This window comes from Orbicella faveolata, unplaced genomic scaffold (assembly GCF_042242905.1).
Source record: "Orbicella faveolata isolate gen_17 unplaced genomic scaffold, um_ofav_v1 contig_1, whole genome shotgun sequence".
In the NCBI taxonomy this organism is placed as follows: Eukaryota; Metazoa; Cnidaria; class Anthozoa; order Scleractinia; family Merulinidae; genus Orbicella; species Orbicella faveolata.
In genome coordinates this window covers 12,031,345-12,045,742 of record NW_028301536.1, presented here as the reverse complement: position 1 = coordinate 12,045,742, position 14,398 = coordinate 12,031,345, and the positions used below count along the sequence as shown (strand labels likewise).

General features: G+C 40.3%; 2 protein-coding genes across 2 annotated transcripts in view; both read left to right on the top strand.

Moving 5' to 3' along the window:
- The window catches only part of LOC110039790 (uncharacterized), a 29,355-nt gene extending 19,651 nt beyond the window's left edge, over positions 1-9,704 (top strand). The window contains exons 27-34 of the mRNA XM_089289397.1: positions 335-476; positions 655-1,110; positions 1,832-2,163; positions 3,376-3,496; positions 3,919-4,076; positions 4,816-4,965; positions 7,716-7,854; positions 8,372-9,704. Coding sequence (XP_089145523.1) covers positions 335-476; positions 655-1,110; positions 1,832-2,163; positions 3,376-3,496; positions 3,919-4,076; positions 4,816-4,965; positions 7,716-7,854; positions 8,372-8,376 — 1,503 coding nt within the window. The 3' untranslated portion in view covers positions 8,377-9,704. The remainder of the gene's footprint in view (positions 1-334; positions 477-654; positions 1,111-1,831; positions 2,164-3,375; positions 3,497-3,918; positions 4,077-4,815; positions 4,966-7,715; positions 7,855-8,371) is intronic.
- Positions 9,705-10,427: 723 nt separating this feature from the next.
- On the top strand, positions 10,428-12,514 carry LOC110039805 (uncharacterized). The gene has a single exon (XM_020744949.2). The coding sequence runs from the start codon at positions 10,859-10,861 to the stop codon at positions 11,921-11,923; it is 1,065 nt and encodes a 354-aa protein (XP_020600608.2). The 5' UTR covers positions 10,428-10,858; the 3' UTR covers positions 11,924-12,514.
- Positions 12,515-14,398: the final 1,884 nt, after the last annotated feature.

Sequence of the window (14,398 nt, the reverse complement as noted above, 5' to 3'; positions counted from 1 at the left end):
GTAATGTAAAACATTTATCTCAAAACTTTATGATTTTTTAACAAAAACAAGCGCAATGAAGTTGATATGATAAAATGGTACTTCACCGAGAAAGCTTGGACAGGACTGCACGTCCGTATGTACGCTATTCATGACCACTAACCAAATAACTTCCTGCTCGGCTCGACCTAAAGTGGTGATTGGTAATTCAGTTCGATCATTTCTGAAGTGTCAACAAATCAACTAAGCATACTTGTCTTGATGGAACACCAAATTCTCTTAACTTACATTGAGAGAATTATTTGCTTATCATTAGGAAAAATCACTGTAGAACAGGCATGGTTTATGTTTACAGACGTTCCAGACTCCTTCAGAGAATCGCTTCTTCCCATCAAAGCACAGATTGCAGCATAACATCACTGCAAGGTACATACGAGTTTTGCTGAAGGACTGGATCAAACGTCCACAGGTCACAATGGAACTCTACGGCTGTGAAGGTAAGCTTGTTACTTTAAGGAGTCAATTAAGACCGTAGGAGGGCATATACGACTTCAGTCCTGGACACGCATTTACACCCTCAGAGCCCGCTTTTTTTCGTCAGCACCAAGAACGCGGACTCTGGCCTGTATTCTATATTTTGCTAACATTTTAGAGAGCGCTGTCTATATTTTACAGCCTGTTCAGAGTCACATGGCATCGGAAATGACATCCTACCAGTTGTTTCGTCATCAGCCTCGAGCAGTAGACCGTCACACGAACCTGAAAAGGCGCAGCTGTTAAGCCACACAGGTTCATGGTGCGCAAGTCGAGAGACCAGAGACGAAAGCTTGCAGCTCGATTTTGGAGAGACAATGATGCTCACTGGGATTGCCACCCAAGGTCACCATAGCAACAACGAATGCGTCTCGAAATACAGGTTAGAATACAGCGTGGACGGGGCTGCCTGGTTTACCTACACACAATCGTTTGGAAACCCAGGGAATAAGATAGTTGAACTTGCAGCAAATACAGACTGCTCAAGTGTATTCAAGAACAAGTTCTTATATGAAGTTAATGCTCGTTTGCTGAAGATTGTTGTAAAAGACTGGCACAGTGCAATCTGCCTCAGAGTACAGGTATTCGGTTATAAAGGTGAGCTCAACTTGATGTTAAAATATGTTGCTGTACTAGCATTACTTGGTCACTTCCTAGATTTTTCATATAGCTTATGTCAGTTAATCAGATTAGGATAAAGCTTATCTTTGGTGAAGCTTATCTTTAAACGTAGGACAACTGTCAGTGGTTCACGTGGATCCGCGGACTTCAGTCACAGTGTGATAAGTGCTAAGAGATGGTGAGGACTGAACAGGCATTTGCGCCAGTCTCTCAACATGATAGTCAGCAGGAAGTCAAACTTTTGTCGGTCTCAATCCTTGACATGGCGTATCTTTAACAGTGGCGTAATTTTATTTTCAATACAAAATTTTATTTTAAAATATCAAGGACTGTTCTGCTCCCACATTAGTTTTGAGGATATTTCAGTCACGTGTCAACATTCTGCGAGAAAAGTCGTGCTTAATTATTTGCATGCTCTCGATAATTCTGATGTGGGCATTATTTGGTTGGTATTTCTCTGGGGATTTTAGGGTTGTGAGGTCCAGTAACAGTTTTGGCCGGGAAATGCTGCCATCGTTGGAATCTTGGAAAACCTAGGCCTATTGCCTTTCGGCTCGCAGTTTCATGGACTGGTTTTAAAATATTTTGATCGCATATAGTTCGTGTTTTAGCAGAGAAAGTGGCCGCTTAATTAGAGAAACACCACTGAAAGCCAAAACAGAGAATAACATATTTAACGTTCTTTGGATTTGTTTAGGCTGCAATGACGACTTGGGGATGGAAAATTCGAAGATCACAGACGCGTCTATAAATGCTTCCAGTTATCTTGGTGAAGGCTATGTACCATGGAACGCTCGTTATAATCGACATCACGGGAAAGGCGCGTGGTGCGCACGTGACAATGTCCCGGATGAGTTTATCCAAGTGCAGCTCAGACGAGTTCACATCATTTCACAGATTGCCGTACAGGGAAAGCTTAAGACTTCACCGGCCGAACCGATGGGAAAGGCCTGGGTTACCAAGTTTGTAGTTGATTACAGTGAGAATGGGTTGACTTGGTCAGAGTACTCTGACGGCAGTGGAGTTAAGGTTAATAGTTAAGTCAACAAAAATCATAAGATCTCCAATGGTTAAAATTCCTTTAGAGCGAGTCTGAAGGCTACTAGGTCAATGCTTTTTATCGAGTGGACGTTTAATTCTAGTTTTGATGACATAAAGAGGGTAGAAAAACTGCTGTTCCTTCATAAATGCACTAAGTGCTTATACTGATAGGCAGTGCTGTTATTTGCAAGACAAGTTTTCTCAATATTTGAAACATGTTATAACCAACCAAAACAGTCTAAATTAATTGTCTTGTAGACGTGTTTCTGAATGTTTACGTTCCTGGATATCGTGTTCCTTGGAGGGCAGACTTAGGACATCTCCAAAGTTTTTTAAACTATGTTATACCAAGAGACGTTTATTCCAAAGTGGCTAGGAGGCAAGAGAGGGCGTCTCTTTTGAAAGACGCTCGTACATAACTGTGACAAAAACTTCTTGAATCTGACTGGTTCATAGCATTCCCTTTTGTTCGTAAAATTGAGTCTGCTCAGCTTAGGTATCCAACAGCAAGGTCTCCATCGACAAAAATTCTCATGCCGCGCGAGCGTTACTTGGTTGCTTCTTGATTATAACTGATTACTCCTTCTTCATTAGTATCCTTAAATCCTTAGAAATTACTTTTTCCCAGCACACTTTGAAACAAATATAGATGACAAATCGTGAGCAAGGTTCGAGTTTGCCTTATTTTGCTCCTCGATTTTTTACCGTTATGATTCAGTTTGTGTTGTCCAATTCTGTAACAGTTATTTATTACATTCCGAATTGGATTCCTCTGAGTCCTGTTACCAATACCTATTATAGCAATCTTCCACCTCCGCTGTCTACCGCATTGCTGTGAGAGACAACTTTCTTTTGTACGATAACTGCAGAAATTCTCGCGCTTTCATTGCCTAATTTTCATTGCCAATAAGCGGATAGACGCATCATGAATTTATAATTTATGCGATGTTGACGCAACGAGCCAGAGAGGACAATTTGACATGCCAATTTGTTATCGTAAAAAACAAATTGACGTGAGTATTTCATGCGTATGTCCTGTTATTGACAGTGTATTTGGTCATAACATTGTCAACTTGAGTACTCTGTGGATCTACTTTGAGCTACTTTGACAACGTTTTGACGAAATTCATGAATTAACTCTAACATAAATCCTACATATTTGTACCTTACAATTAAGTCATTACTCAATTTTCTCTTTAGGAGTTCACTGGGAATAAGAGACACAAACTTGTTAACACAGTACACGCCCGATTTGTACGTGTCGTTGTTAAGGAATGGTCCAACCATATCTGCCTAAGAATGGAGCTTTATGGTTGTCAAGGTGACATAAAAATGTGGTAACATGTACCTCTTAGATGTCAATTTCTTGATTTTGTACCTCATCGTTTTAGAACTCTCTTACTATTGCATCAGTGGTCATGGAACAAACTTTGGGTTTTATTAAACTTCGTCTTTACTGCACGTAAATACAACACTAAACTGACACTAGAAATCAGTATGAATCAGTGCTTTTTTAATATTCGTCGTCTATGTCTGTTGCTTTTAACCCCCTTTCAAATCACCGTCGCGGCAACGAAAGCCATACATGGGTCTAACAAATCAAGTGAAGGGAGGTGCCTAAACTCTTGCAATTTTCAGTAATTGCGATATTTCGTAAGTGTCTTTGATTGGCCCTTGTTGAAGTAAAATAAATATCCAAGGGTGGGGTTTGATTTAATTCTATTTTATTTTTTTGTTTTGCAGCTTGTTTGGAACCGCTAGGGCTGGAAAATTTTCAAATCCCGGATTCATCCATAGCTGTCTCATCTCAAGGAGGTCGAACTAAGGAGAGGGTGCGCCTGGGATATTACAACAAAGACATGTGGTGCGCTGATTATCACAACCTTAACCAGTTTGTACAGGTATAACCCCATTCGTATTTTCTCATCCTTCAGTTTATGCATAGTCAAATTCGCTGACCTTACAGAATCGTAATGTAAGCACCAACTGAAAGATATGATGAAATCAAAAGAACTTCCTGGCCACGTTGCCTTTATTAATCTCAAAGGTTTCAAGGTGTTTACTTTCTAGTTATTCTCTCTATTGCATTGTTGACATTTGCGTTGACGTTAAGAGTCAAACATACCATACCATTGCCGCGAGACTAGAGGTTCACGGTTGATTCGTTCAACATTGATGTTTCTGTCACCTTTGTGGACTGTTTTGTTTAGCCAGTCAGTAATAAACCCGAATGAAAACAGGGGAAGTGCAAATATATTCTGATATATGACGTTAACTACTATTTTACTGAAAATAGGGAGCTCATCAGCAGTCTAAAAGGATTTTAACGATTGTACTGACTTGCTCGACTCACCGTGAACCACGGAGTTAACGTAACAATCATGTGCAACGACATGTTCAACATGCAATTGAGTCAGCTGTGACCCAGCACAGAAAATTGAAGTCACGCATCCAAACAGGATTGGTCGATATGGCTTTGTTACCTGTCAAGATGGTAACAAACCCGTTCTTGGTTTGCTAAGTAAACAATATTCATGCTATGATTAGCTAGAACATGTCAGACGGTTTTTCTACAACCAGAACCAGCAAGTAACCTTTTCAAAAGCTGTAATCTTTTATTCCCATTATTATTACCTACAGATCGATTTGGGTCAACGAAAGACTATTACAGCAATTGCAACTCAAGGAAATGCTTATGTGGAAAGAGATTCTCGTTTAAAGGAATATTATATTCAGTACAGTGACGATGGCTCTAACTGGAAGGACTACACATATGAAGGACAGCGAAAGGCAAGGATTCGTCTGACAGGGGTGGGGCTGGGGATTTTCTTTTTTCTCACCAACGATATTCATCAGTTTGAAAAATCTTCCTTTTGTGCTCTCAGTGGCTAAGGCAGCACTAGTCATTAATTATTCCTACTGGTAAGCTGTGGTTAAGTTCTTGCAAGCTGCAGACGATCTCATAACCGGTTGTTAAGTTGATTTTACAATGTCATATGTCAGTGAACACTCGCTTTGTCGACCATGTAGACAGCGAAGTACATGTCTATGTAGAAAGGAGGATTCAGAAAAAGAATAAAGAAGTCAATTTCTTTACAGTTAGGACATGTACGCATGAAACTAATGTTAAGCCGGGATATGACCCGTTCTGGAACTGGCAATTTATGTATTTTTTTCTGAATCCTCCCTTCTATATTTAAGCACAGTGGCGGATCTAGGGGAGGGGCCCCCTTATTTTTGGTAAAAAAAAAATCGCAGAAGGAAGAAAAGCCGGCAGGGCAAGCAAAAAAAAAAAAAAAAGAAAGAAAAAAAATTCCGCAAATCCCCCCCCCCCCCCCCCTGAGCTCAAGGTCTGGATCCGCTACTGAAGCAATAGAGCACTTTTTCCGTGTTTACATAGCCTCATCTAAACATGAAGAAGGTTGGGAAAATTCGAGACAGTTGAGCAAACCTGAGACGTAGTCGGGGGGCGAGGGTTTGCATAACTTTCGAGAATTCTCCCAACCCCCCGAGTGTTTAGATGAGGCCGGCTATGTAAGAACGGAAAAAGTGTTCCATTACTTTTATAAAATAATTCTCAACTAGACGATCTAAGAGCGTTTACTCGGGCTTCGTACTGCAGTATCAAATCATACTTTACGAAAACGCGTATTGGACACAATAAAAACAAATTAAAGAATCAGGATATTTTAGCACAAGAGTTCTGCTTACATATTTACTATTCAAGTTGCTTCGTTGAGTATCCTCCTAATTCAATCGCAAGTTGTGAGTTTAAACCATTTTGGTTCAAGAATCAATTACAGCTGTCTACGCATTTGTGGAGAACTTGTTTGCAAAGAATTTTCCAGGTCTTTTTACCACTTATGGCGATTACATTGTACATGCTAGCAGAAATTGTTCGAAGTTCGTTTACTGGTCGTGGCGATCCGAGTGGATTGTGCAGCTGAACATCTTTGCCGTGTTGCGATCTTAAACCCTTTTCAAGAGTCTCATCTCCTTTGGAGAGCGATTAAACAAACTCCTTCGCGAAAACAACAGTCCTAGGACACGGCGCAAATTGCATTGCACTTAAAATTTGCATAAACTTTCAAGTTGTATTTTTTGCGGATAACTTCCGAGAATTTGCGCCCCTTAACGCAGTTTATGAAAAAATATTTGAGCTACATATTTTTATTGAATCAAGGCAGGAGTATTTTTAAAAAGGAACTCATTTATAAGGGAAGATGCAGCATTCTGTTTTGCTATTTAGTTTGGTTTCATGCTCGTCTAGTTCATGTCACGCAACATGATTTTCTTTAGCAGTCAGACACAGTTTTCCACAAGAATTAGCGATTGCTAAGACTGCTAAATATATTTGAACTACTAGTGAAATAAATCTGGCTAAACTATCGTCAATGCAGATTTTCCTTAGGACTTGACAAGAACGTTAACATTGGTTCGTCAATAATCCCGCACAGTTTTAATTTTTCCCGCACAGTTTGCCTCCAAAATCGCACGTTATTTTTTTTTTCTGCACCCTACTAGAAAGCCAACTAACTTGGAGGTAAGATATTTAATTCAAGTTACCGAAAGTCTTATCTTTACAAATTTGGAGATCGACATATACTGCGCGGTGCAAGGAACAAGTCGCACGTTTTTAATGAGCTACCAGTCCAAAAACGTTTTCGTATTTACCTCGTTTTATTGCAACATGATTTGTTTTACTGCAGTGTTCTAAATAATAACAGCAGTAGTCACATGCAGTCACTGACTGCCTATTTTTTGTCAGTGTTTTCGTAGTTTGAACTCATACCGCGATCGGCTCAACTGTTATCTCACGAGAACGTTTCGAGCTTGACCTTTGCTTACCTGGCTGGCTTTCAAGCAATATAATTCGTGGACCGACCCTTTCCGAAAACGATCGACATCTTTGTATGCGAGATGAACGTATATGGCGCGATTCTCACCAAAAATTTCTTTGCAAAACACCGCGTTCTGTCACGCGAGCAATGTCGCGTTTCTCGTTCCCAGTTTCCATGGTCTACGTATGGAACGCCTGGGACCATGACCCCTATTTTGGCGACCAAAACGCTAACATTTTATAACTCGGGCTGCCCTACGGAAGCCCGAGTAAAAATACGGTCGAATCCAAAACGACACAACCGTGTTCACATACTCTCATCTAAACAAACCTATCGACCAATGAGAACGCGTGTACTAGCTCAGTTATTTTATAAATACATGCACTACGCATGCTGTCATCTTAAAATCAGTCACATGGTCGACATAATGAGTGTTCGACGTTTGGAAGTATTATAAAACCGCTTATTAGATCGTTTGCAACTTGCAAGGACTTAACCACAGTTTACCTGAGTGTATGAATAATCAATAACTGCCATCTTAGCTTAGAGACGTGTCCCAGTAATTGGTAAATAGAGGTTCAAAAAGAGAGGATCGCTGTTCAGGTTTGAACCGTCAAGGCATTCCTGGCGCGAACGTTATATGCAGTATGATTTTATAATATTGATATTACTTTTCTTGTCCGCTTTTTTAAACTTTAGATATTTCATGGCTACAAAACACAGGCGGATATAAGCAGGGAGTTTCTGCCTCAGGCAATCGAAGCAAGATACATAAAGCTGTGCGTCACTCACTGGTACAAATTTATCTGCACTAAGCTGGAAATTTACGGTTGTGAAGGTAGGTAAACTATACTGCTTTCAACCGTAGCAAAGGTACAACGTGAACCCCGAGCTTAGCGCGCAACCCTCGAGATGACGTTATTGCCCTTAGTTAATAATCCCCTAGAAATATTTTTCTTAGTCCTTTTCATTGGGCAACACTGACAACAAAACGCCTACTTTAAATCATCCAGTTAGCAGTAGAATAGATTTCCTTTCGTTGTAACCGGAGTAGGCGCCGGGAGGTTCCTAAATTCAGCGGAACCACTTAAAGGAAACGAATACGTCGTTTAGGTGCAGAATACCCTGTATGGACTGTAATCGATACAAAGCAGAAGAACGTTTCTCTTAAAAACGTGCATATTGAAAGAAACTTTGTTACCAACCTGGTTTATTGTGTACATGTAGCACAGGCAGAAGATGATATGAAAGATATAAATAGCTTCCTTGTTTCACCGCATCTATTTAAAAATAATGGTTCTTTTGTGGGATAATTTCTCTATAACTTAATCCGGAATTTTTCTTTCTTGTTCCAGCTTGATAAAACTCTGTTGTGAATCAACGACGCAAAGTCTACGACAAGACGTTTACAATCAGCTGTTAATAATAACGATGATACTGCGTAATGTTGTCACTACCACTATCTTAATTATTGGAATTCTTCATACACTGCACTACACTTTAACTTCTCGACACCGGCTAGTAGCTATATGCCGCATTTGTCACAGCTTTTCTAATGTATAATGAAATAGTCGGAATATATTTTGGCTGCGGAGCACAGTCCAGTTGGAGTCCAGTTGCAGAAGCCCTGCAATTTCGGCCTCGACTCTCGGATTCCTAAATTCCTTCAGGCCCTCCTTGTTATATTCAGATTCGAACTCACTGAATCAAGGAACATCTGAGATCTTCAAGCTGCTGTTGGTGATTTTTCTTGATTAGCATGTTGCTAAGCGACAAAGTATTTTTACAGCTGGGTCAAATATGCCTCTTTTATGCACATATATTGTTAAGTGTGTTGATTCGCTGAGCGTCAGGCAGTTAACCACGGTTGATGGTGTGAGATCCATCCTCTCTCTCTCTCTCTCTCTCTCTCTGTCTCTCTGTCTCTCTCCCTGATTGATTAAAATGGCAATGAATGGAAAAATGCATGCCATTTGATTAGGATGCACCCGATGGGGGTGAGGGGTACTACCTTATATAAGCTATACAGGTATATGCGGCGCTTCGGAGTATGATTTTTGACCCGTTTTGGTCTGAAATAGAGAATGACTTACACTCTGGCCTAGAAATGGAAGTGTTGTCGGGAATGTTTTTACGTAAATTGAAACGTATCCTGTAAACTGCAGTGATTTTTAGTGACATACTGATTTTAGAGGCCTGAAATAGAACGTTAATTTTTGGATCAGGTCTGAAATTGGGTGTCGAAAATCACATTTGTTGGTTTGAATTGTCTAACGTTTTCAAGAAACTTCGATCTCCGCACACTCCCATAAAAACTTTTGGGAAGAATGTAGTTAAATTTGTTATGAGCTCGGTTGGTCTATCAGATACTCTTTCTATCTCCGTTAACAGAACAGGCCTAGCTGGCTAGCTGATGTCGTTCCGACCCAAAAATGCCCCTCTGCACTGTCATTGCTATCATGGAGCATGTCTACTCGATTCAAGAATACGTGACAATAGTCTGTGTGACCTCACTTTACGCAAAGCGGTTTGTGTTGACCGGAACCGCGAGTAGCTAGAGGCAAGTTTATTAAAAGACGCACGAAATCGAATCTACCGCCATCACTAGCGTGAAGTCAGTAGAACAACAATCAATAACATTTGTATACTTAACCGTGAATATTTGAAATAAATTGATTATTCACCACAGTTTTGGTCAGTTTAAAGTATCGAGAAATCTGTTTTTCCCTGACTATTTTAACTTGTCGAAGTCCTGGACTATGTGTATTACGTGTTTACGCTGGCAATAGTCGGAAAAGAGGCCTCGAAAACCCTTAGCTAACTTTCTCGTTATCTCTGTTGACGAAAAGCGCGCGCGGGCGCGTGACTTGCTAAGGCCTGCCCACGCGTGGAATCTCGACCTCTTGTCACGCCTCCGGCTGACGCATCTTTTGGCAGTAATATAATTTGACTTGGCAAGTCATTAACACTTTGGGATTAATTTGCATCGATCTCGATATCAAGTATTAACTCAGAAAGCCAAGTTTCACCACATAATCATGAATGTTTGAAATTTTCGTCAGAGGGATGTGAAGCCTGCATGTCTTGCGTGATTATCACCCAATCCTTTGACAATTACAGTGAGTACTTGATTGGTTTAGAGACTCGCACCGTCCAACACGCTCATGGCGTTCAGCTGTCCCTTGATTGTACATGGGAAACGAGTTGTCACGATGCAACCCGCAGCAAATCGTGTTTGATATACGCTTCACGCTTCAACCATGCAGTAAATGCGTCGAAACTAAACAGCGCTGGGCCTTCGTTAGAAAGTAATATTTCCTGTGTATTGGCGCATATACGGAACGTGCATAAGGCTATGTATGTACCTAATAAAACAATCAATTTGTTTTCACCGTCATTTATGTTAATTATAAGATGACAGCTTCCCCCAGGGGATTGTCATTAAGGTGCAATATGGATTTTGCCACTCGTGGCTCGTGAACTTTTTCGTGATGTTAGCACAGTCGCCTTGGATTTTAGACCAAACGTGGCAAAAACGTAAATTCATAGCAAGCTGACGTGACATCATGGCATTAGCCAACAGGAAATTCATTCGTGTACAATCTCGACAATCTTGAAACTCGATATGTAGATTTTAAACATCGAGAGGCTTTCGCCGGATAGTAGTTTCGAACCAGGCGTCACTGCAGGAGGATATTACAGCGAGCAGAAGTAAAAGAACGATTGATAGGCCAGGGCTATTTGGAACTATATTTGAATAATGTGTTTCTGGTTATATTTATTACAATTTGAAGATCGTCAACAATGAAGGAGAACTCGTGGGGAAGACAAGCAATATTGGAATGCCACTTCTCAAAGGCAGATTCAGAACAATAACATTAGAACCTTCTATTCATAACAAGACAACGAACACTTTGCCAGAGGAAGACGTGAATCAAGAAGAAAGCCAAAGCGACAAAAAGGGAATCATGCCGCCATATCTATCGACTTTGAAATACCAGCTGAAGGATTTCGATGCCGAAGCGATTCGGCAGTCGGACTATTTAGAAGAAGGGATCGAATACACGTCACTTCCAGCACACAGAACCAAAGGAGCGCAAAGCATTACCTTACCCTTGAATATGCCTGTTGTTGAGAGCGAAAAACTGTGCTTTCGACGTAAAAGCGATAATTCGCCCAATTTCAAGCACAAGGTGCATAGTTCAAATGCAGACGATTCTAAAGTTTCGCTTCTTGGGTCACACACAGATGCTGAACAAAATACAGCCAGCGGACGTGTGGACAACTTGAGTGATATGTGTCCAACTTCAGAGAAATGGCTCAACGACATCGATAAACTAACAAGCTTTAAAGCTAAGCACAGACTTGAAATCTTCTCCAAAGAAAAGAAGGAAATGGTTAGAGAATGGACATCGACTCCTAAGAAATTTTACAAGTGTATTTTGAAATGTAGACAAAAGCAATTAGCTTGTAATGGTTATCGAGTCACAAAGCGTGAACAGGGCTCCACAGTTAAAAAGATCTCTTTTCCCGCCGATGTTCTCTTATTTTCAGCTATCGAAGAAAACGCGTCTAAAGAACTGATCGAAATAATCAGAACCCACAGGATCGATGTGAATTTGTGTAAAAACGCTCGTGGACTTCCTCCGCTTCATCGCGCTGTACAGCGCGGAGCAGTTGATTGTGTGCGCGTTTTACTGTCTCATGCGGCTGACATTAACCTAAGAGACTCCACAAATCGCTCCGCTATCAATTTAGCGATTTCGATGCGCCAATTCGAGTGTATTGTGCTTTTAATCGAGTCAGGAGCAAGCGTAGAGGAATACACGCAACAATGCGTGCAGGAGTACGAAGATGCTTTGGTTTTATCAAAGAGTTGTTATCGCTCTTTTGAAGTCAATGTCTGAAGGACTAAGATCTCCTCAAGCATGACCATCCGGCTGGTTGAAAGGCCATATTGTCCAATATCAGGTTGAAATGGCGTGAACGCGCGTTTGAAATCAATGAGAAATAAAACCAAGGCTTCGTAGTATGGTTTTCTGGTCTCAGTATTTCAGAGACGACAGAGAGCGAATTTTGAAAGTAATTTACCCTCACAAAGAAAATAATCGAGTTTTCTGTATTATTGAAAATAATAAAAATTTAGTCAAACAAACGGTTGTTCCTTAACCTGTAGGTTTGTTTACTCTTCAATAAATTTATTCCATGTCCGTCATTTTTTTCTGAATAAACAGTGAGCGAAGAAGCCACCTTTTACCTCGGTTGTTTTGTTTTGAGAAAAAAAATATTCTCGTCATGACATACATGTAATCTCTCAGAGTAGAGAAAATTATGACATCGATTTCACAAGTTTTCTTTAATACAATATTTCTCTTTTACAGATATTTTAATTAGATAGAAATGATATTCAAAAAGTCCCACAGCTAAATGATTCAGCTGCCATGCATTTAATTTAACCTCGGTAGGCCTCTTGATATAATAAAAAAAAGTAATGCAAATGGAGGTCGGAAAATTCTGTTTCAAGGAAGAGGGAGATACTAAATCGTAATTTCTGTTTGTGCAGGGTTAGATATGTTTTTTTGTCATGCCTATCGTGCGCTGATGACAGAAATGAATTGTACAGTTCCCTGTGGAAATGTGTGTTAACTTTTTCAGTGGACTGTCATTGAGGGTCCCCAATAGGTTTGGCGGGATGCGGGATTTGGCTTTTTTTCGCCGTGATATTTGGGATTTGAGCTGAAAACAGGGGCGGGAAGCGGGATTCACAATTACGAGCGGGAGTGGGATTTCGTGTTTTTATAGGGTTGGGATGTGGGATTCGCAAATGGAACAGAGCGTGATACGGGATTTCAATTCTTACGTGACCACATAAATTGTTGTTGGCCAGCGCAAAAACTACATGCTGGCAGACACGAATCTTTTTTGCGGAAAACTGTGTCAGGTTTCAAATAATGAATAGCAACGGCTCTGTACCCTGTCATGTTCTGTCAAACGTATCCATTATCGCTTGAGTACGTTAGAATCTGTTCATGCGACTCTATGAGGTGTTTGAGTCATATTGCAATCATTTGTGTTGACCTCTGACATCAATGACATCTGTCCATTTCCGACATTTTCGACGCTTGCGTCTGCAATCTTGGCCTCCCGATCCTTTCTAGTTTTTCTAGTCTTTCGGATGGTGATGACAGTGATTTACTAAAGGAAGTATGTAACATTACGAATTGCGTCACCATATATTACGAAAAAGATCTGCGAGCAGGAATGCCTTCATTAGGAAAGAAAAGTTCTGAGGCCAGATTTCAAGGAAAGTGAAGATGCTGAAAACTTTGGAAGAAACTGTCAATTGTGTTTACGGGCCATCTCTTGAATATGGAAACGAACAATCTTTTCCTTTCACTGATACGTGGACAAAAGAAAACAAAACAGTAAACCGTTTACAGAAAGAAATGTTATAATCATTTGTGCTTACTTTTCTGCTAGCCATAGCATTCTTTTGTGATCTTTTGTGCGATATCTAGTTTTAAAAAGTTTCTGAGTTAATAATTAAATTAAGTACTACTTTAACAAATTAATAATTAACGCAGAAACGTCTTTGAAAAGTGGCGGGATTGGGATTTCTAGGCAAAAAAGGGCGGGATGGCGGGATTAACAGCAAAAAATGGGCGGGAAAACGGGATCTGAGAACCCTATTGTGGACCCTCTGTCACTGTGTATCGATTACAGACTGTTGTACTTTCTTAAAAAGAAGGAAGGTGCGCGGGATAGATAAAAGTAGCAATTAAAGCTATTCGTTGGCGGATTAAAACTAGCTAAACCTGGTAGCTGACTGTATTCTACGTTCCCGTGAGAGCAGCTAAACTTGTCTTCTTCGTATTAAACAGCGACAGAGTGAGAGTAAAATGGAAATACGCTGGGGAAGTATGACCTTGAGTAGCCTGTCATGTTGTCACGACAATGCTGTTGGGAGTTTGAAAGAACTGGAATTCCGTTTTTTTACACACGGAGTTTTGTTCCTATTTGGTATTTCGATTCACAGCTACAAACTGAAATTTCGAGCAATTAACCTCTAAGCCACATTCATAAACGAGTAATTGTTTAATTTTGAAAGCAAGGAATATGTCTCACGGCGCGACTGGGTATTTTACTACCTCCTTCCTTTTTAACTATCTTTTGTCGTAATCTTCACCGATAGGTTTCTACTTTGAGCTAACCTTCTCAGAGCCCAAAACAAGGTGAAATTATAATTGCGAATTTCAGATACTCAAAAAAAAAAACACCTGGTCTTTCATACTCTTGCTCGAGAGATTGAGATCATATTCTCTTGTCTTGCTATATTCTTTTTTTCGTCCCGGCCAGCAGGAATAACATGCACGATAACGAGT

Excerpts from the sequence above, each read along its gene's own strand:
- LOC110039805 (XM_020744949.2), top strand. The coding sequence starts at position 10,859 with ATGCCACTTCTCAAAGGCAGATTCAGAACAATAACATTAGAACCTTCT.